Genomic DNA, 20,573 nt, shown 5'->3' with positions numbered 1-20,573 from the left:
CCACCAACTAATGAACTGGAGGAGGAGGTACAAAAGAGATCAGTGGATGGAGGCGATGGCAAAAACAACAAGGTGAGAGTGAACCTCAGCGGGATAACAGCAACGCACTACAGGAGAGGTGTAAAGATGCTTGGGACACACAAGCGCACAGGTGTAAGTTTGCAAGATTTCATACGCTATGGAAACGAAGTGGGATAATACGAGGGAAAACCAGGACAAAAGTGTAGGTGTGATGAAGCTTTTTGACTGTACATGTAATATGTCTTTTATTTGTAAATCTACAAGTTGAGCACAGTGGAGGCATATAATTCCCAACAAGAAGCAGCAAAACTGTTGTTCTTGCATCAGATTACCAAATCAACATTGTGGACACTTGCCACCTCCCTGGCTGCTACCAGATTAGCTAACACCAGTTCAAAGCTCTCTGACTCCCTCTTTGCCTCTGCCCAGATTCAAAACTGCAATTTTTTGCTGCTGAGCACTGGTCTTAGCTCCCCAAGCTTGCTGGTAAATTGTAAATAAATCTAATCCACGGATATGCAATCTGATGCTCTCCAATTGTTTTGGACTGTTTAATTTGGCTTTTAAAATTGTTGCAATGGTTTTTAAAATTGGTTTTTCCAGAAACGAAGTATAGAAATGTTTTGAATAAATAAACTCCCATAAGCCCCAGCCAACATAGTCAATAGTATAGAATTATGGGAGTTGTTGTCCAAAACATCTGGAGGGCATTAGGTTGTCTACTTCTGTCCTAATCTTTAGTTCACATTGATGATAAGACCTGGCTATTTGCAAATAACAGCTTAACAAAAAATGATTACCCAGCAGCTGTAACAATATGAATCTACCTTCCAGGGTCGCTCAATGAGGTGCTGTAGGTTTATGAAGAAATATGTACTTTTAGATATTTATTCAGAGAAACACCTTTGTAACCAGAGAGCTAGGATATATTTCTATGGTTTCTTTTCCAGGGCTCTGGCAAACGGGGATTTCCTATTATTCATTAATGATATCCATTCTTATTTTAGAAAGCTCAGAGTGGCTTATATATGTACAGAGTGCTTTGCTGTCATAGAAGGATTCCCAGCCTATATAGGGTTTCTCATAGGGGCTTATTTAGAGATCAGCTCAAAGCATACTTTCCTTTTCACCTTGGCAGGATAGTTCCGTCAGTTCAAAGGCCATGGTCCGATATCTACTCCGCACATTATGAATGAGAGGATAACTTTGCTCTGGGATTGGGGAGAGCCGTGTTGCTTTTCCTGTCTTAGATGTCAGGGTTTCATTGGCTCTGTAAAGGTTTCAAGGAAAAATGTACTTGCCACTTGCTACTAGGGATGAGTTGGCTTGACTTAGGGCCAAACTAGACCTGATGCTAAATGTATCACTGGGAAGCATGTCAGGGTTTTTAGAAACAAAATTAATTGTGTGTGTGTGTGTGTGTGTGTGTGTGTGTGTGTGTGTGTGTGTGAGAGAGAGAGAGAGAGAGAGAGAGAGAGAGAGAGAGAGATGGGGAGGGAAAGTACAACCCCTTTCTTCCCAAATGTTTTCCCAATGAAAATTCCTGCCCACCCACTCATTGCTGTTAATTTGTGGAGGGGGGGGGAGCTCTCTTTTGGTCAGGGCTAATAGCAACATGAGGGGGAGGATTTTCATTGGGACTATGAATGCTGCGATCCCAATGAAAATTGTCCTGCCATGACTGTTTTTAAACATTTTTTAAAACCATGATGCATTTACTATAATGCCTAGTTTAGCTAATCATTTGAAGCCTCTATGTAGGTCCTCTCTTTGTATGGTTATCTCTGCTGTTAGGATTATATCAAGAGACATATTTGAAGGGGAATTAGGTCAGTCACCCCTCAATCTGGTGTACTCCAGACTATAGCTCCCATCATCCCCAAGTAGCATGCCCCTAGCTGGGGATGCTGGGAATTGTAGTCCAACACATATAGAAAGCTTCACGTTGGGGAGACTGAATTAGGTTATCATCAGTGATGGCACCAGCAATGTCTGTGCCCATAACACTCACAAATAAAGTTTAAATATCACTCTAAATCACAGTTTCCCTCCCTGTGGAAAGACTTGCATTTCCCCAGATGCAATGTTGTCTGAATGTTGGGAAAATGCAAATATTTGTTAAATAAATAATAGAGAAATAATACTTAGTAAAAAACAAACAAATATTAAACACATTTTCCTATTGTAGAATATTTTATATAATTCAGAAATGCTGCTTCCTAAAATAATTCCATTATTTTCTAGTCTTGTTTACAAATGGATCCTGCAGATAGGATATCATCTGCTGATTTGCTACAGCATGAATATTTCACCAGAGATGGATTTGTTGAAAAGTAAGCAATTTGGACTCTGTTTCAGAATTTACTTTGAGAGCCTTTCAAGATGTTTGGCTTTTTGCATGACAAATACACAGTTGCTATTAATTTGTTGATGGTGTAATCAAAATAGCTTTACGTATTGTAGTACTTCTGTTTCCGAGACACTTCATTTTCTCACCAAATTCCAAATGCAACCTTTTCAAATGCAATTACTGTGTGACTAGCATCCAAATGTCTTCAGATCCTACTGGCCAGAGCCTATTGTATGATGCGACTGCTGATGAATGACTGAATTTCCCATGCAACATGGTTTTGTAGACATGGGGAAATAGCTCCCACAACATTGTGACAGTGTATAGGGCTGCATATATATATATATATATATATATATATATATATATATATATATATTCAAAACGTAGAATCCAGACAGCTTTTCTAGGAGCTAGCTTGGAAAGAGGAAGTGCACCAGTGAAGAGGAGAGATCCTATTTTTTTTCTTGGCTTATTCTGGTCTCTCTCTCTCCCACCCTTTCTTCTAGGCTGTGCTTAACTGAGAGGTATCAGGGCACAAACCTAACAGGAAGTCATTGCCTCTGTGTTTGGAGTCCTTTCTGTTGTGAGTGTCTGCAGCTTGCAGTTAGGAACTAAGAAAGTAAGAGGAGGAGGAAGCCAATTCCTACACACAGCAACACACTGATCTCTTCAGCAACCCAGATGCCAGGACCAATGTTTACGCGCCATCAGCACTTGGGGTGGGTGGGTGGGTGGTTTTGCATTTTTGAAAACCTGGTCCTGTATGAATTGGGGTCAAGTTTCTGAAAATCAATGAATGTTCTAAAAAGCCCCATTGAGTCCGACTGCAGTCTCTAAATGATCAAAGCCTTAATTTACACATTAAGATCTTTGTCGCCAAAAGAGGTGGTTCTTGCTGTCAGGTTGACTAGTGTTGATCACCTTTTGAGAGGGGAAAGAAGTTGCCTGGATTCAGTCTTTCCCACTTCAACAAGTGGCTAAGGGTGCAATCAGAAAAAAGTCCTACAACTCCCAGCATTCCCCAGAGTTGTAGGACTTTTTGCTGTCTAAAGGCTGACGTGCTCATCATCTATCTGTTGTATCTATAAATGTGTGGACATTGGGCAGAACATACAATCACACCCTGAGTGCTTGTGAATTTTTGGCTCCAGGCACTGTTTTTGTTGCTCTGTTAGGATGGGTTGTGTGGATGTTCTGTGTGTGAAAGACTGTTTGCATACCCATGACTCTTGTAGACTGCAATTTAAAGCTGTGATTCCAAGTGCACATACTTGAAAATAAATTCTATTGAAATCGATAGAACTTTAACTAAGGGCACAAATCTATGTATGTTTAGATCGAAAAAATGTCCTACATCTCCTAGCATGCCCCAGCTAGACATGTTAACTGGGTCATGCTGGGAGTTGTAGGACTTTCTGTCTAAACATGTATAGGATTGCACCTTCAATGTATTTAAGTTCATGCTATGTTCTATTTTTCAGCAAAAATGACAAATAATCATTGTCATGCTGTTTTGCTGACTTCATCATCTTAAGTATTAGGCAAAAGAGAACTGATGCATATTGAGCAAATTTGTTGCAGATTTGACTAGGGATTTGTTCTGTTTTCTTAAGCCTCAAAAGGTTTTTTGTTAAAGTGCTGTGACAAGAAAAAATCCTTGATATTTAGAATACAATAGAGTGGTACATAATTTATCAAGGCTGAAACAGAACTTGAAAGTTGGAATACGTTTTGCAATGAGGAATAAACATTTTACGTGGAACATAATGTACTTCTAAGCAAACTGTCTTTAAAGTCTTTGCCTTCATGGCCACAACTAAGATGTAGAACAGATGTGTTTGGTTGGCATACATTGTAATTCTGCTAAATATAATTTGCTTAAGTGTGACATGCAGTGACTGTAGCTGAATAAGGAGTTACATCAAATATTAACTGTAAAAATGTTTGCCCTATAAGCTCCTTTCTGCACTATATTTACGGACTGGGTTCAGACAGCACGATATCCAATGGTGGGTTCAATGCTCAGTTCAGACAACACATTAGTCAACACGGTGTGAAAACTCGATTCAACGATTGAGTTTTTAGGGGGTATTCCTCACAAAACATGTTCTAACTCCACTGCTGTATGACCTTTGGCTACCATGGAGTTGAGTAAAATCCATTGCGATGTTTGATTGACAGTTTCCCCACTCTCTCTTCTCCCCTGGTCGTTCCGATGGTATTCCATCAGCAATTGCTGCAAAAAACCAATCTTGCTGCCTCTCCTAGAACGGCACTCACTCTTTTCGCCACTCTTGCCAGGGAACTCTGTAGCCAATGGGAAAAGTCAACTCAACACAACAGAAAACTCCTCAGAGCCCACTAGACAACATGCAACACAATGGTTGTGCAGAAACTCTCCTCTGCATGGCGTGTATATTCTGTGTGGAGTGTTTTCCCAAGAAACTCCACTGTTGTGTGGAGTTTTCCTTCCAGACAACACATTTCTCAACAGTGGTATAAAAACTCCACCTTAGAGTTCTAAAACCACTGTTGAGAAATGTGTTGTCTGAACTGAGCCATTGTTGACTAATAATCAACTTGATGCTGGCCTTAATCCACACCATGCTTGATTATAATAATGTTGAGTGGTGAGTACCCCCTCGATAAACAACCATGGAGTTGACTGTTAACCCACCATTGACTATTGTGTTGTCTGAACGCCAGCACTCTCTGCTTATGGCATATGTTTTAGTCTCTGAATAGTATAGTTTGATTGTGAGGGGTGGGAGGGAAGGGTTGGTTTGGGGATAAAGAAGCAGTTGGACTTGATTATCTTTAGATGCGTTTGTGTGATGTAAATGCACTTTTCATTATCAGATTCTTGCCAGAGCTGAAAAGCAAATTACTACAAGAAGCAAAGCAGAGTTTTCTTTCAAAATTCAGAGACAATAATAAAGAGGCTGAGCAAATCAAGGATGAAAAGCGATCAATTCATATTAATGTGCCTCAGAGTGGCCCAGTTCTTGTGAAGGTAGGAATGATGACTATTTTTAGAGAATAGTACTATTGCTATTATTTTACTATTGCTACACTTCACACAAAGCAAAGATAAAGTATATAAGTTAGGAATATGGCACCCCAAACTGAGGAAAACCAGCAGAGTTACCATAGATATCCACAGACATGCAGTTATTGGGTTGTGCTTAGGTGATGTACCAAATAGATGTGCAACATAATACTATGCATGCTTACTTGGAAGTAGGACCCACTGTGTTCAGTAAGGCTTATTCCCAGGAAATAATGCATTGGATTTTAATCCTGGTCCTATCTTGCCCATGCCTATTTCCTTGAACTGGGCAAGATGATTCTGTTGGACCTCTCCCTGATTTCAGGTGCATCTCTGCTATTCTTGCGTGGGTAAATTTTATTCTTTTCAGACTGATGTACCACTAATTACGTCGAGGATTAGAGTCAGTGACTACATCCGTGTCCAATGTAAGAGCTCTTGTCCATGAAAAGGTTTTCCATTCACTTTCCTGGAGAGGGAGGGAGCAGGGCAGATCTGCACAAACATTCCACTTCATGCACAGAGATGAACTGCAATCTCCATGAAGTGAATGGGATAACCAAACTCATGTGGGTAACCTAACTGGGCATGTTGGAGTGTCTGTGGAACTCTGGACTGAGAGCAATGTATTTAGATTGGGGGTGAAAGAGATTTAAGGTTCTTCGTAGGCATCTGTGCAGTCATACCTGTGGGCTTCGCGCCTGCACGGAGCTTCGTTCGGGAAGTTTCTAGCTGATAGAGATTTTTGGGCAGGAACCCTCCCCCATTCCGTACTGCGCATATGCAGGAGGGTTCCCACCAAGTCCCTCAGTTCCCTAGAGACTGACATTGCGGCAACATCGTTTGGCGTTTCACATGTATATATGTATATGTGTACGTGTGTGTATACACAAACACCCCCACACCCATACACAGAGTGTTGTTGCTTTGGCAATTCTGAAAATATGCTCAGTAGAAGAAGGTCAGCTTCAGTTCCTCTGTAAAGACCAATGCCTTGCACTCTGATACAGTCAGGTCAAATTAAATCAAAAGAGACTCACAGACATAGCCAGGGCTGAATGTATTCTGAGGCTCTATGACAGTGCCATACAAACATGGACTTTAGCACTGGATATAGAATTCAGCATCCCGAGAATAGCGCAGGGGTGTATGTATATCTGTGCATATACACACAGTTTCCCGCTCCTTTGAATTTAGAAAAAGGGTATGGGAAATTCCTGATATAATCACCAAAGCCCAAAAAAGTGTGGAGCAGAGTTTTCAGAGATTTGGAATAACTCTTAGTGCCAATGTAGCCCCTGATAAATACCTGAAACAGAATACATTTGTCCAGTTTATTTATTTATTGCCAAATTTGACTCATTTTAGTACAGAATTTTATAATTCTTTTTCATGGTCTCTGTGCATCACACTATGGGCTCTGCACTGGTACTGAGCTCTGCTTCGGAAAGTGTTCTCTAGCTGAGAACCATTAATTTTGGAGGGAACCCTCCCCAAGCGTCCACTGCGCATGGCCACACACGTTCCCACCTTCCCCTCAGTTCCTTTGCGACCACCTTAGCTGGTGCTTCGTAGAGAGAGTTCTTCTCGTTTTACCTCAAAAATTTGAGTAGCTGAGTTGTTTCCTTTCTCCTGTTTCCAATCTGTCTTCTATTCTTTCCTCCCCTTCATCTTTCCTAATAAATAAATAAATTTAAAATAAAAAAAGTCTTATTTCTTCTATACTTCCTTTACTATATATAGATATTTGTATGGCCCTTAAGGCATCGTTCCGCAAATGCGTCCGCTGTGGCAGCAAACTCCCTGCAGCGGACGGTCATTCACTCTGCCTGTTGTGCCTTGGTAAAGCACACGTGGTAGAGACTTGCCACCACTGCCAGTCATTTTCTAGACAGACGAGACGACATAGAGCTGATCGGCTCAAAGCCTAGCTCTGGAAACAGACACTTCAACAAGTTGATAAGCCTAAAACCACGGCCTCCATACCGATGATTCTACAACCATCGACGTCAACAGACCCATCGGCATCAGCATGCCGTCCCGATCCCTCGACATCGATCCAATCACTAATGGTATCGACAGCAAAGAGAATTACCAAAAAGGCAAAGAAGGTCAAATCGCCTTCTGATACCCATACTAAGAAAAAGAAGAAGAGACCAAAGACTTTAGAAAAGTTACCACCTGTACCAATGGCCACCATAGAGAGTTCTAACCCGGCAGATATCCTGGCAGTTGAACTTCTCTCCACAACATCAGAGGGCAAAATTCGAGATCCCCTAACTCCGACGCAATTGTCAGGGACATCCCTAGCTCAAAGGGGCCCTGTTGATGCCGTTCATCCTGAGCACAGCCTACCGGTACCACCACCTTGACCCAGCTCTCAACCGAGATCGAGGGAGCATGACATACCTTATTCGCAGCGTGGGGATTATGAATGAGACAGATGCTCTCCCAGGTCCTGATCCCGATCCCCCTCGGTTTATAGAGAGAGCAGGCACCATCATTCCTACTGTAGTAGATCTAGATCTCATCATCGTGATTGGGACTGTTACTCTGAGTATTCTTACCCACCATCAGCACAGGACTACGATTACTACTGTGATAGGAGACATACTTACCAGGAGCGAAGTGTACAACGCTCTAGACATTCTCAACCTCCATTAGATGTCACTACGGTACCGACACGCCCAGATACACGTCCGGTACCTACCCAAGCAACACTTCAGGGCGAGCCCTCTGCTCCCCTACCGAGACCACCTACGTCACCACCCTTAGCTGAGGGCTATGAGTTAGAGTCATCATCAGTGTCGACAGCAGCACCGTCTCTACCCTCCCCTGATGAAAATCTGGGACCTAAGGAACGAGCGTCACCCTCAGAAGAGATGGGCTCCTTCGCCGAGCAAATACTTCGAATGGCTCATACCTTAGGGGTGGATGTACAGCAACAACAAGAACAGATCCAAGACCCCATCTTCGAGCCAATATTATTCACAGAAGCCTCAGCTCCAGTAGAAATACCCTTCGCCCCGACCCTAATGCACGCAGTTAAACAGACATGGACTTCCTCCTCATTGATGGCGCTGACCTCCCGTCGCCTGGAATCCATGTACAGAGTACAAAAGAAGGATGCAGACTTCTTGTTTGCCCACCCATGACCCAACTCAATAATAGTAGAGTCCTCCCATTCAAGGTCTCAAAAATACCATTCCTCTCGCATAGACAAAGAAGGACATATGCTAGATTTCATGGGACGTAGATCATACTTGGCATCAGCCCTGAGACTAAGGGTTACGAACTATCAGGCCCTCATGGCCCGATATCAATTATTCTTGTGGGACAAGATTGGTTCCTTGTGTGATTACCTCCCTGATGATCACAGGGAATTAGCCCGTGTATTCCAATCGGAAGGCTCACAGCAAAGCTCCAAATCAACACTACCCGGCATCAGACCGATTATTATGCTAAGCTAATGATGGGTGCAGTCGCTCTTCAACGCCATGCTTGGCTTAGATCAGCAGGAATGGCTCCAGAAGCACGGTCACGAATAGAGGAGTTACCCTTTGACAGCGATGGGTTATTTAATGCTGCAACAGACGAGAGAATGGACACTGTTCAGAAGGCTAGAAATAATGCCAAAAAGATGGGAATTGGTCAACAAAACCAACAATTCCAATCCCAGAAACTCTGTAAATGGTTCCGCCAATACCAGACATACCCTCAAAAATCTTCAACGGACAAGACACCGAGGTTTCAATCAGCACAACCATTCCAAAGGAAACCATACACCCCAACCAACCATTTCCGCCCCCATCAAAAAACAGACAAACTGCCTAAACGTCGTCTTTGACTTTCGCCATCGGGATATAGGATACCATACATTCGGCGACCGCCTGTCCAATTTTTACCATGCCTGGGACAGCATCACCACAGATTCTTGGGTTCTGGACATAATTATTCAAGGATACCGGATCGAGTTCGAGACCCTCCCCCCCCCTCGGTACCGTGAAGATGACAGCCCCTTCCACCGTCTTGGTTCAGGAAGCTCTCCTCCTGTCTTTCAAGGGAGCAATAGAACAAATTCCAAATCTGAGCCACGATGGGGGTTTTTTCAAGATACTTCACCGTACTGAAAAAGGAGGGGGGGTCTCAGACCCATTCTGGATCTCAGAAACCTGAACGAATTCATCTGCCCCAAGAAGTTCAAGATGACGACGTTGAACAACATCCTTCAATTTCTAAGAAAAAATGCATGGTTTGCAGTCATAGATTTAAAAGACGCCTATTTTCATATATCTATCAGCGAGTCACACCGTCATTTCCTTCGCTTCGTCTGTTGAACGTCGAGATATGCCCGTATCTCGATGACTGGCTGTTAATAGCAGACTCCAGGGATGTCCTGTCCCACAACATTTCCTTAACTCTAGACCTCCTAAGCACACTAGGACTTTGCATAAATCACGAGAGGTCTATTCTTCGTCCGACCCAATCTGTGAAATTCATAGGAGCAAAGCTAGACTCCACTACAGGGAAGGCATACTTACCTCGAGAGCGAGCGCAACACCTAGTACTCAAAGCCAGGGCTTTGATTGCGGAGCCCTGTACCTCGGCCCACAGGATACAGTGCCTCCTAGGTTATATGGCATCTACTGTGGCAGTCGTCCAATGGGCCAGGTTTCACATGCGCCCATTACAGCTCTGGTTCCTCCAATACTACGACAAGGATTGCGATGCCAGACACCACCTCCTGACTGTTCCACGCGAAGTTACCAACACTCTTCGATGGTGGACATATATACAGCATCTTCTAAGAGGAATCCCCTTTCAGCAACCACCTCCATCCTGCATCCTCACAACCGATGTGTCAACAGCAGGATGGGGAACCCACTGCGGTACCCTGCAAATTCAAGGCCAGTGGTCGACGCGCGAAGCCACGAATCACATCAACTTTTTGGAACTAGAGGGTGTCAGGAAAGCCCTCAAGGTATTCAAGCCCTCCCTCTTGAATTGCCATGTACAAGTGCTTACAGACAACACTACAGTTTTATGGCACATCAACAAACAAGGGGGAATGAGATCCCCAAAGTTAGTTCACCTCACTCTCCGTATACTCAGTTGGACTATACCCAGAAAATATACTTGACAGCTCTCCACATTGCGGAAACCGACAACGTTCTGGCAGACTCTCTCAGCTGCAGATCTCTCCTCCATCACGAATGGCACCTGTCACCGGAGATACTCGACCAAATCTTCCATACCTGGGGCCAGCCGATGGTAGATTTATTTGCCACGGCGGAAAACACTATTTGCAAAATATTCTGTTCAAGAACAGGTGTAGGACACAGATCCATGGGGGATGCATTCCTCCACAGATGCTATTCTACATTTTCCCACCATTCCCTCTCCTACACAAAGTGGTGGCAAAAATCATACAGGACAAGACGACTTGCATCCTAATTGCCCCCTGGTGGCCCAGGCAAGCATGGTTCTCACCCCTACTTCGCCTTGCGAGAGGGCACATTTACCGTTTTCCTCCAAATCCGGCACTTCTCTCATGCAACCAAGGTCTGATTCTTCACCCCGACCTTCAGAGACTGAAACTAACGGTGTGGAAAATTTTCCAGGACAGCAATTAAATAATGATGCACCCCATAAAGCACCTCAACCTGACTTGCCATCGGGGGTTCAATATGTCCTCTCAGCGTCCATAAAATACTCGACTAGGATGTCCTTCGCCAGAAAGTGGACGTCCTTTCGCACCTTTTCAATTGCCCACTCCTTTGAGCCAGACTGTTGCTCTGCTACAGACATTCTCACCTTTTTACACCTCCTCTATGAGAAAGGTCTTAAATAAGCATCTATTAAGGTGTATTTGGCAGCGATATCGTCATATCGGGGAGAAATTCAGCACAGGACCCTTTTCTCCACACCAATAATAAAGAATTTTTTACGTGGACTCAAGAATCTAGTGACCCCTGTAAGACCTATTGCTCCTGACTGGAGCCTGTCAGTAATCTTAAATGTGCTGACCATGAAACCATTTGAACCCCTTGCCACCACTTCTACGCATTTTCTGTCATGGAAAGTTGCGTTTCTAGTGGCAATAATGTCAGGGAGACGAGCAAGTGAATTATCTGCATTACGCATTGATTCTCCATTCACTATTTTTCATAAAGATAAAGTGGTTACATTACCTTTCTACCAAAAGTAGTATCAGACTTTCATATTAATCAGTCTATTGTCTTACCTGCATTCTTTCCAGTGTCATCTACGGAGCTAGAGAAAAGGCTACACTGTTTGGATGTCAGGAGGGCATTGGCTTTTTACAAAGACAGGACACAGAGTTTTCGTACAACTCAAAAACTGTTTATTTCTTATGGGGGCAAACAAAGAGGCCAATCACTTTCCACTCAGTGACTTGCCGCATGGATAGTACACACCATCAAGCTAACTTACCGTCTAGCAAAGTTACAACTTCCCCAAGGAGTTAAGGCACATTCCACTCGGAGCATAGCCACATCAACGGCTTTTGCTAGAGGGACTTTGTTGGAGGACATTTGCAAAGCAGCAACTTGGTCACGCCCTCTGACTTTTGCTAAACATTATAACATCGACACCCGCTCTCGGAGAGACTGCTCCTTTGGCAGAGCTGTGTTGTCTGCAGTGCTTCAATGACACCGACCTTCCACCAGTGAGTACTTAGCTTGGTAATCGCCCATAGTGTGATGCACAGAGACCATGAAAAAGAAATGCTTACCTGTAACTGTAGTTCTTTGAGTGGTCATCTGTGCAGTCACACAACCCACCCACCGTCCCCTCTTCGGTGTCTTTGATACTGAAGGGATATTCCTCTCGGTACCGAGATCGAGTAGTCGGTAACAAAGGAACTGAGGGGAAGGTGGGAACGTGCGTGGGCATGCGCAGTGGACGGTGGGGGAGGGTTCCCGCCAAAATTAACGGTTCTCAGCTAGAGAAGACTTTCCGAAGCAGAGCTCACGCCAGCGCAGAGCCCATAGTGTGACTGCACAGATGACCACTCAAAGAACTACAGTTACAGGTAAGTAATCTGCATTTCTCCTTTATTCATTCATTTATTCATTTTTGCATTTCTATCCTGCCTTTTTTCCTCCAAGGAACCCAAGACCACATACATAATCCTCTTCCTTCTCTCCATTTTATCCTCACAACAGCAACCCTGTGAGGTGGGTTGGGCTGAGAGTCTGTGACTGGCCGAAAGTCACCCAGTGGGTTTCCATGGCCAAGTGAGGACTAGAACCCGGATCTCCCGACTTCCAGTCCAACACTTTAGCCACTACACCACACTGGCTCTTATAATTCTCCTTTAGTGGGATTTTGATGTGATATAGAAATTATTCACAAGTGTTTATGTTCATGCCAGATGCACTGTTTGTCAGCCAGAGCTGACTTTTGACAGGGCTTGCTACAGGCAGAATGAGTTATGAGTTGGTCATGTGACTGCTGCCACCATGATCAGATGTTTTGAATTAAGAGTCTGTATCCAGAGAAGAAGCAAGACATGGATGCTACCCTTGCAAGAAAGTCTGTGAAGCACTTTTGGGGGCTTGTTTATAAAATTTTATATTTTTAGAGCAGTGCATAGTGAGATTTTTTTAAAATAATGATTGTTATTTGGTTTGAAACGGACTGCAGAATTAAAGAGCTATCCTCTATATCAAAAAACCTTGGGGAATAGAAGAGATTCTGCAGTAGTGTAGGATTTAAAATAAGTGGCTAGTAAATTCAAGATCATTTTTAGGTTGTAACAATTTTCATAGGGGTAACCATTTTGTAGTCTTTTGCAGCGAAAAGAGCTAAGGGAGCAATCCTATACATGTTCAGACAGAAAAACATCTGTAATTCCCAGCATTTCCTAGTTGTAAAACTTTTTTCTGTCTAAACATGCATAGGATTGCATCCTAAGATACTTTTGACTTCTTAAATACTAACAAATGCATTATGCTGTAAACTTTTGTGAGCCTGAGCTTGCTTCATCCTGAATCTAATGCAGGGGTGAATTTCTGTGAACCGCCCAGAGAGCCCTGGCTATGGGTGCGGTATATAAGTGTAATAAATAAATAAATAAACAGGGGACTTTGGTCCACAAAAGCTTATGCCATAATAAACTGCTTAGTATTTTTTACTGCCAGAAACTCTTTGTCGTTCTTTAGTTGTGTTGATGCAACGACAATGGTTCCCAAATATGCCAGTAAAGCAACTCCCTCTGGATTTTTCTCTGAGTCTGAGATCGGCATGTCATAGTGCCAGCACTGGCCCAGGAAGTGAAACTCTTGTATCTGTTTGGTAGCCTGGCAGTTCACCTACCAAAGCTACTGTTCTAGAGTTGGAGAATTATCCTATTGGGGAGGGGGCATTATTCCCACCTCCGGTGCATCTCCCACTCCTTCTAATCTTATTTCCGTCAAAAACAAAACAAAACAAAACACACCACCCTTTAAATCCTTTTTTTTTAAAATAGAACGGGACTTGTCGCCATGTTGTGTGCAGGAAAAGCAGCGCACTAAAAACGCCCACTGAATGGGCCACGTGGTCGTTGCTGCTTTCTGTTTTTTCTCACAGCAGCAGCAGGCCAAAGCGACGGTAGGGAAACATGCTTTTCCCTCTGTCTGATGACGCTCTGGATTCCATAAAAGTGGGACTGTTCCACTTCGTGTAGGATCAGAATGTAAGTTGTGAGTAAAAAAGAATGTTCAGAGTTTGTATGTATTATCTGTTCCAGGAAATGGAAAAGGACAAAAAAACAAAGGAGATAAAGGTCAAAGGTATCAAAATGAAAGGGGGGAAAGCTGAAACCTCAGAATTTAAAAGGAATGAACAAGAAGATGCAACTTCCCAGTGGGCCACTCTCTCTCAGAACTCTCTCAACCTTCCTCATGAGAACAAACCCACAGGCAGTGATGGCACTGCTGCCACAGCCACCGGACCCGACGTAGGTGGGACCAAGGAGGATTCTTCACAAACACCCTCCATGACAATGCCACGCATCCACCAAAATTGTGGAAATCTTACTGCAAATTTCAGTTCACACTTCCTGTGTCCTAACTCAAGGTATGCAGTGCAAAACTGGGCAACTGGAACACTTTGAATATTTTTTCCTGAAGTAACTTTAAAGAGCAATATTTTAAATTGCTACGTTTAGATATGCTATTCCTACTGAAGAACTGTCTTGCCTAACATACCGGAACAAAATGATAACGTACATAGAATATGCTTTTTTAAAAATTTGGTTTTAAAGGTGCAAACATCAGAAATGAACTGCTCAATTCTTATCTGAGAATGTATTTCTTACATTATTTATCTGTTTCATTATCAGACTACCTGAAAAAGGAAAGAAAAGGCGAAGTCCTTGGCCATCAGTGGGACAGCTAGGTCCAAATAACCGTCAAGAAGAAGGGACTATGACTCAAGTAAGTGTAAAATAATTAGGCTTTTAAAATACATTTGGTTTATGCCATTATGATATCTCTAGAAACAAATGATTGCAGTCCAGAGAATGATTAACATGCCAAAGGGCCAATCTAGATGTGTCAACAGCAGACTTTTTTAAAAACCAAAGTGGGTGCACAGATGGTGTTGCTGAACCCTCGCACTGCGGCTTACCTCTATGCAACCTGTGTGCCAGGTGCTTTTCTCCTTCTCTTCCAGTGCTGGAAATGAGGTTTCCTCACTCATATGCTCCTTTTTGTTCTCAAAATCAAGCTTCCATCTCCACTTTATACATGATTGGATAGATCCAGATTTAAACAAAGAAGTGTTGCTGTTTCCGCTAGTTTGTCCCTCAGTGGAACACAAACATTTAACTGTGTGCTTTTCATTTAAATGGGATTTTGGCATTCTTGACTTTCTCTCAGGATCATGCTGGTGCCTTTGTATACTTTTAGTTTGTCTTTTTAATCAAAGAAGTAAGATTCCATGTTGCTAACCCCCGCGTGAGGCAAGCCAAACAGCAGCAATAAAGATAGTTTCAGATAGTTTCTTGTTGGAGCCAATAGCCCCAACTCAGTTATATTTCCTCTTGGAAGATCACTTTTTTGTTGGGTTATTGTGCCAGAACTTCTCTTCTTCTGGAACTCTGTTTGTGCTCAGAAACAAACACACATCACGCAGGTCTTACACAGCAGAGCTGGTTTATTTCCTTCAGGCTTCTGTGCAGTCCAAATCAGATCAGTTCAGATCAGCACACTGAGGCATGCACAGAGAGCAGTGATCATAGAGCAGCGATCAGTAAGCAGTGATCAGTTCCATTTTACACAAGTGAGAAACTATATACAGATCTTACACAATTCTTATCTACATTACATACAGCTGTGATGAGGCTAACTTAGAATCTTGGCAAGGTTCCCAGAACAGCCTCTATCTCAAGGTAATTGCCCACAGATAGACTTTCTCTGTTTAACCCTGAGATAGCCATACACACACAATTTTAATGACTAAGCAAGTATTTCTTTTTCATATACTTAACAGTCCTCCTCTTGCGCATGTTGTTTAAATTGTGTTACAATCTGAGACCTAGCTTTAAAGCATCTCTTTGTGTTTTACCATTGAACATTCCACCTGTCCTTTCTCATTTTGTTTTACTTTGAATACCCATTTTCAGGTAATGGCTTTACGACCTTCAGGTAAAGGTACTAGCTCCCACGTTTCATTTTTTTCCATTGCTCTGATTTCCTCTGACATTGCTTCATGCCAGCCCTGAGCTTCTGTAGGTTCCATTTCCTGAATTTCCTCAAATGAAGTAGGTTCATAGGCTATTAGTAAAGCTCTATGAGAAAACTGTTTGCTTTGGTATTCATCTGAATAACGAATTGGAGCTTTGCGTTCCCTTTCTGATCGTCTTGGCATAGTTACAGGCATAGTTTCCTCCTCTACAGTTTCTTCCCCCTCCCTCTCTTGCTGAGATTGTTCAGGAATTTCTTCTGTTTCTACAGCTTTCTGTTCTACAGGCAAACTTACATACTGTTTTGTTTCCTGCATTTGTTCATGAAAAACTACATCTCTGCTCACAATTACACTTTTGTGATATGGAGACCACAAACGATAGCCTTTTGTTTGTGTATCATATCCCAACAGTTTACATTCCAAACCTCTCTGAGCTAGTTTTCCTGGTCTGTTTTCTTTCTGAATATGAGCAAAACATTTACTTCCAAAAACCCTTACATGTGACACTCTAGGTTTTCTTTTGTAAAACATTTCATATGGGGTTTTTTCATGTACAGAGTGGTAAAGCCTGTTTAACAAATAATTTGAGGTGGACAAAGCTTCTGCCCAGAACAGGTTAGACAATCCTGACTCTTTCAATAGAGCTCTTAACATGTTCTGCAAGGTTCTGTTTTTCCTTTCTGCAACTCCATTTTGAAATGGTGAATATGGAGCAGTAAGGTCATGTTGTATACCCTCATCACTGAGGAATTTTTTAAATTGGTTGCTAAGAAATTCACCTCCCCGGTCCGTTCTTAGATTAGCTATAGGTTCTTTAAATCTATTTTTACTCCACTTAACAAACGCTTTGAACTTTCCAAAAGTTTCACTCTTCTGTTTTAACACATACACAAATCCAAATCTACTGTAATCATCAACAATAGACAAGAAAAATCTGTTTCCTCCTTGACTTGTCTCAAAAGGACCTGCAAGATCTGCATGTATTAATTCAAAAATTCTTTTTGTTGTTCTCTCACTATGTTTTGGAATGTTTGACTTATGACACTTGGTTTCACTGCATACATTACATTCTACATAGTTAGAACATGGTTTGATTTTCACCCCTTCACACAATTCTGGAATCTTAGAAATTGTTTTATAGTTAGCATGACCAAACCTTTTATGAGTTAAATGGATACACTCTTGGTGTGGTTTGCAATTGGCTATTGTTTTTGTTGTGACTTTGCTGGCTACAACTTCATTTTCTGTACAAGTATTAATCACATACAAAGATTCTTTCATTATTCCCTGCACACACACCTTGTTTCCCTGTTTTATAGTACAATTTTCTTCAGTAAAACAAACCTCATACCCCATTTCTGTTAACTGAAACACACTTAGAAGGTTTGTTTCTAATTCTGGTACATATAAAACACTTTGTAGTTCAACTCCCAGACAATCAAAATATACATTACCCACACCACAAATCTGGATTTTTGTTCCATTTGCAAGGGTAACACACTTTTGCTCTGAAGTAGAAGTTTCCAAGGTAACAAATGAAAGTTTGTCTTTTGCCATACTTATTGAAGCCCCAGAGTCCAAAAACCAAGGATTCATTGTCTCTTTGATTCTTGCTAGAAGACACTTCTTTGTTGATTCAGCTTCATTCATGTTGTTTTCTTCTCTCCACTTTGCTGTCAACAGCTTTTTCTTCTTGTTGCAATCCCGCCTTAAGTGTCCTGTGGAACCACAGTTAAAGCATTTCCTTGCCTTTAATGCAGCCACCACATCAGAAGTTTTATGGCTTTGTTGAAATTCAGCCACAGGATGTTTAAGGCTCTGTTGTTTTGAAGCTTGTCTTCTTTCATAGGTTTCCAGTAGTTTTCCAGCTACATACTCGAGGGTTAAATTTTTCTCCTCTTGACTTTCCATCATGGTGACAACCGCGTCGTACGATGAATCAAGACTTGACAAAATCACATAGACTTGGTGTATAGTTGTAAACTCCATCCCTCGTGCCCTGAGTTGATTGAAGATTTCTCTCATGCTTTTCAAATGGTTTGACATAGACTCCCCTGGTTTCAGCTTCATTCCATACAGTTTCCGGGTTAGAATTACTTTACTGCCCGCTGTTTCTCTTTGATATACAGCTTGTAGCGCATTCCAGCACTCTTTTGATGTATTCAAAAACTGAATGAAGGAAATTTGAGAGTCTTCCACAGCTAATGCAATAACTGCCATTACTTTTGCATCGTCCTTAAACCATTTAGCATTCTGTGGATCTGCTCTATCTGGTGGATCCTCTGTGACTACATACCACAGTTCAGCCTGAATCAGATACATTTGCATTTTGTAAGACCATAATGCATAGTTAGAGTCATTCAGCTTTTCCAACAATTGATGCAAACCAGACATATTAGCTCCTGCCATTCCCTCTGCTTTAGGAATTGGTATCTCACCGTCCTCCTGCTCAGAGTCCTCCTCAGAGTCAGCCGACTGAGATTTTTCCTCACTTTGCAGCACTGGCTTTAGCTTGATGTCTTCCTTCATCAACAGTTTTCTGTTTTAGCAGACTCCTGGTTCTGATACTGCACCGTTCCCATCAAGTTCTGGTTCTTCTGCCTGGATTAGGCTGGCGTAGGCTGGTCTAGGCTAGACTGGGCCCATAACCTTTGTTGGGTTATTGTGCCAGAACTTTTCTCCTTCTGGAACTTTGTTTGTGCTCAGAAACAAACACACATCACGCAGGTCTTACACAGCAGAGCTGGTTTATTTCCTTCAGGCTTCTGTGCAGTCCAAATCAGATCAGTTCAGATCAGCACACTGAGGCATGCACAGAGAGCAGTGATCATAGAGCAGCGATCAGTAAGCAGTGATCAGTTCCATTTTACACAAGTGAGAAACTATATACAGATCTTACACAATTCTTATCTACATTACATACAGCTGTGATGAGGCTAACTTAGAATCTTGGCAAGGTTCCCAGAACAGCCTCTATCTCAAGGTAATTGCCCACAGATAGACTTTCTCTGTTTAACCCTGAGATAGCCATACACACACAATTTTAATGACTAAGCAAGTATTTCTTTTTCATATACTTAACATTTTTGGCATTTCTAAAAAGCGTTTGACACTAGTTGAATAAGCAAAGGATAATAACAGCTAGAATACTGTTTGTGCAGGCTAACATTTACTCTTTCATAGCTTCTGGACCACAGTTGGTAGGGCTTAATTAATTAATTAATTAATCTGGACTGAAGAAACAGATCTGTGTGTGAGTGAGAGAGAAAGAGAGAGAGAGAGAGAGCCATGCATAGTTTTTGCCTTTGGTGCTTTCATGGAAGAGTATCTCCATGGACAGATATTGTTGATTCTATAATGGAAGAGTGAAGGAAGAAGGTCTTAAGCTGGCACTTGAAAGTAGCAGGATTTTCTGTGAAGATTGGCTGACATGTTTTGACCACATTTTGCCCTCAGGGGGCAGGGGGCCTTCATGTGTCTTATTACTCTGGCTGGCATGCCAGTTAAAACAACTCATTCAGGTTTTGGAAACTCCTATCAAGCACTAGCTTGGTCCGATTCTTTCTTCAATCTCTTGGATTGTAGTCTTGGTGCTGTTTCCCATTCTCTTATTGTGCTCATGGCTCATTTCTTGCTGCTATTACTTCTCCTTTTACTTCTAAATTTCAGCTAGACCAGCTGTTCCTGACCCATGGCTACTGTGGTTGTGTGATTCTCAGTGCTCACAAACAGCTGTGGTTGCTAGCTGAAATGGGAAACAGAATGAAATGCCAATAGAATTCTGCTAGAGTTGTAGAAGCGAGTTCTCCAGTAGATAAAAAAACCTGGCAATCATTCTGGTAATACATATTGTAAGCTAAACAGGTAGTTGAACTGTTCAGAGGAATAAACAAACATGTTTGTTGCTGGATGCTGCCAGCTAGTAGGGAAAAGAATTATAGCTTTAATCAGAAAGATAAAATTTCTAATAGTTCCTCTAGCACATAATAATGATTTAACCCTGGCTAAAGTGATACATGCTTTCCCTAAATAAGCTTAATGTGATATAAGCTTTCTCTAAAAAGAGGCCTTAAAGATGTTTAGGATATTGTGTCAAGGTCAGAATTAAATACATAAAGACATAGTCAAATTGTAACCATAGCACAGATGTTATCTTGGAAACATAATGATTCCATTTTTAGAACCAAATAGAGAAGGTCTCCCTGTATGAAAGAGCTGCTCAGATTGATCAAATGGTCAACATAAACAGAAAGAAACGCAATATTTCAAGATGTGAGAAGAGAGACATTCATTTCCCAGAACTAACTACAACAGGGCAACAGAAAGAACTGAAAGGAATGGAAAGTATGTTTGTTACCTTCATTAGATCTTTTTCAGATAAATACTAAGGCCATAGGCTTTAAGAGATAACCTGAAATGTTACTTAAATATGATAGTACCGTATGTAAGATTTGT

The 20,573-nt window shown here is 42.0% G+C and overlaps 1 protein-coding gene across 1 annotated transcript in view; it reads left to right on the top strand.

Moving 5' to 3' along the window:
- PPP2CA (protein phosphatase 2 catalytic subunit alpha) overlaps positions 1–20,573 on the top strand; it is a 90,530-nt gene that overhangs the window by 19,830 nt on the left and 50,127 nt on the right. The window contains exons 7-11 of the mRNA XM_063120736.1: positions 2,266–2,354; positions 5,234–5,387; positions 14,179–14,507; positions 14,773–14,866; positions 20,300–20,462. Coding sequence (XP_062976806.1) covers positions 2,266–2,354; positions 5,234–5,387; positions 14,179–14,507; positions 14,773–14,866; positions 20,300–20,462 — 829 coding nt within the window. The remainder of the gene's footprint in view (positions 1–2,265; positions 2,355–5,233; positions 5,388–14,178; positions 14,508–14,772; positions 14,867–20,299; positions 20,463–20,573) is intronic.

The sequence above is a fragment of the Elgaria multicarinata genome, chromosome 3 (assembly GCF_023053635.1).
Source record: "Elgaria multicarinata webbii isolate HBS135686 ecotype San Diego chromosome 3, rElgMul1.1.pri, whole genome shotgun sequence".
Lineage (NCBI taxonomy): Eukaryota > Metazoa > Chordata > Lepidosauria > Squamata > Anguidae > Elgaria > Elgaria multicarinata.
Note: the sequence above shows the minus strand (reverse complement) of the source record. Positions and strands in the feature narration are given on the sequence as shown.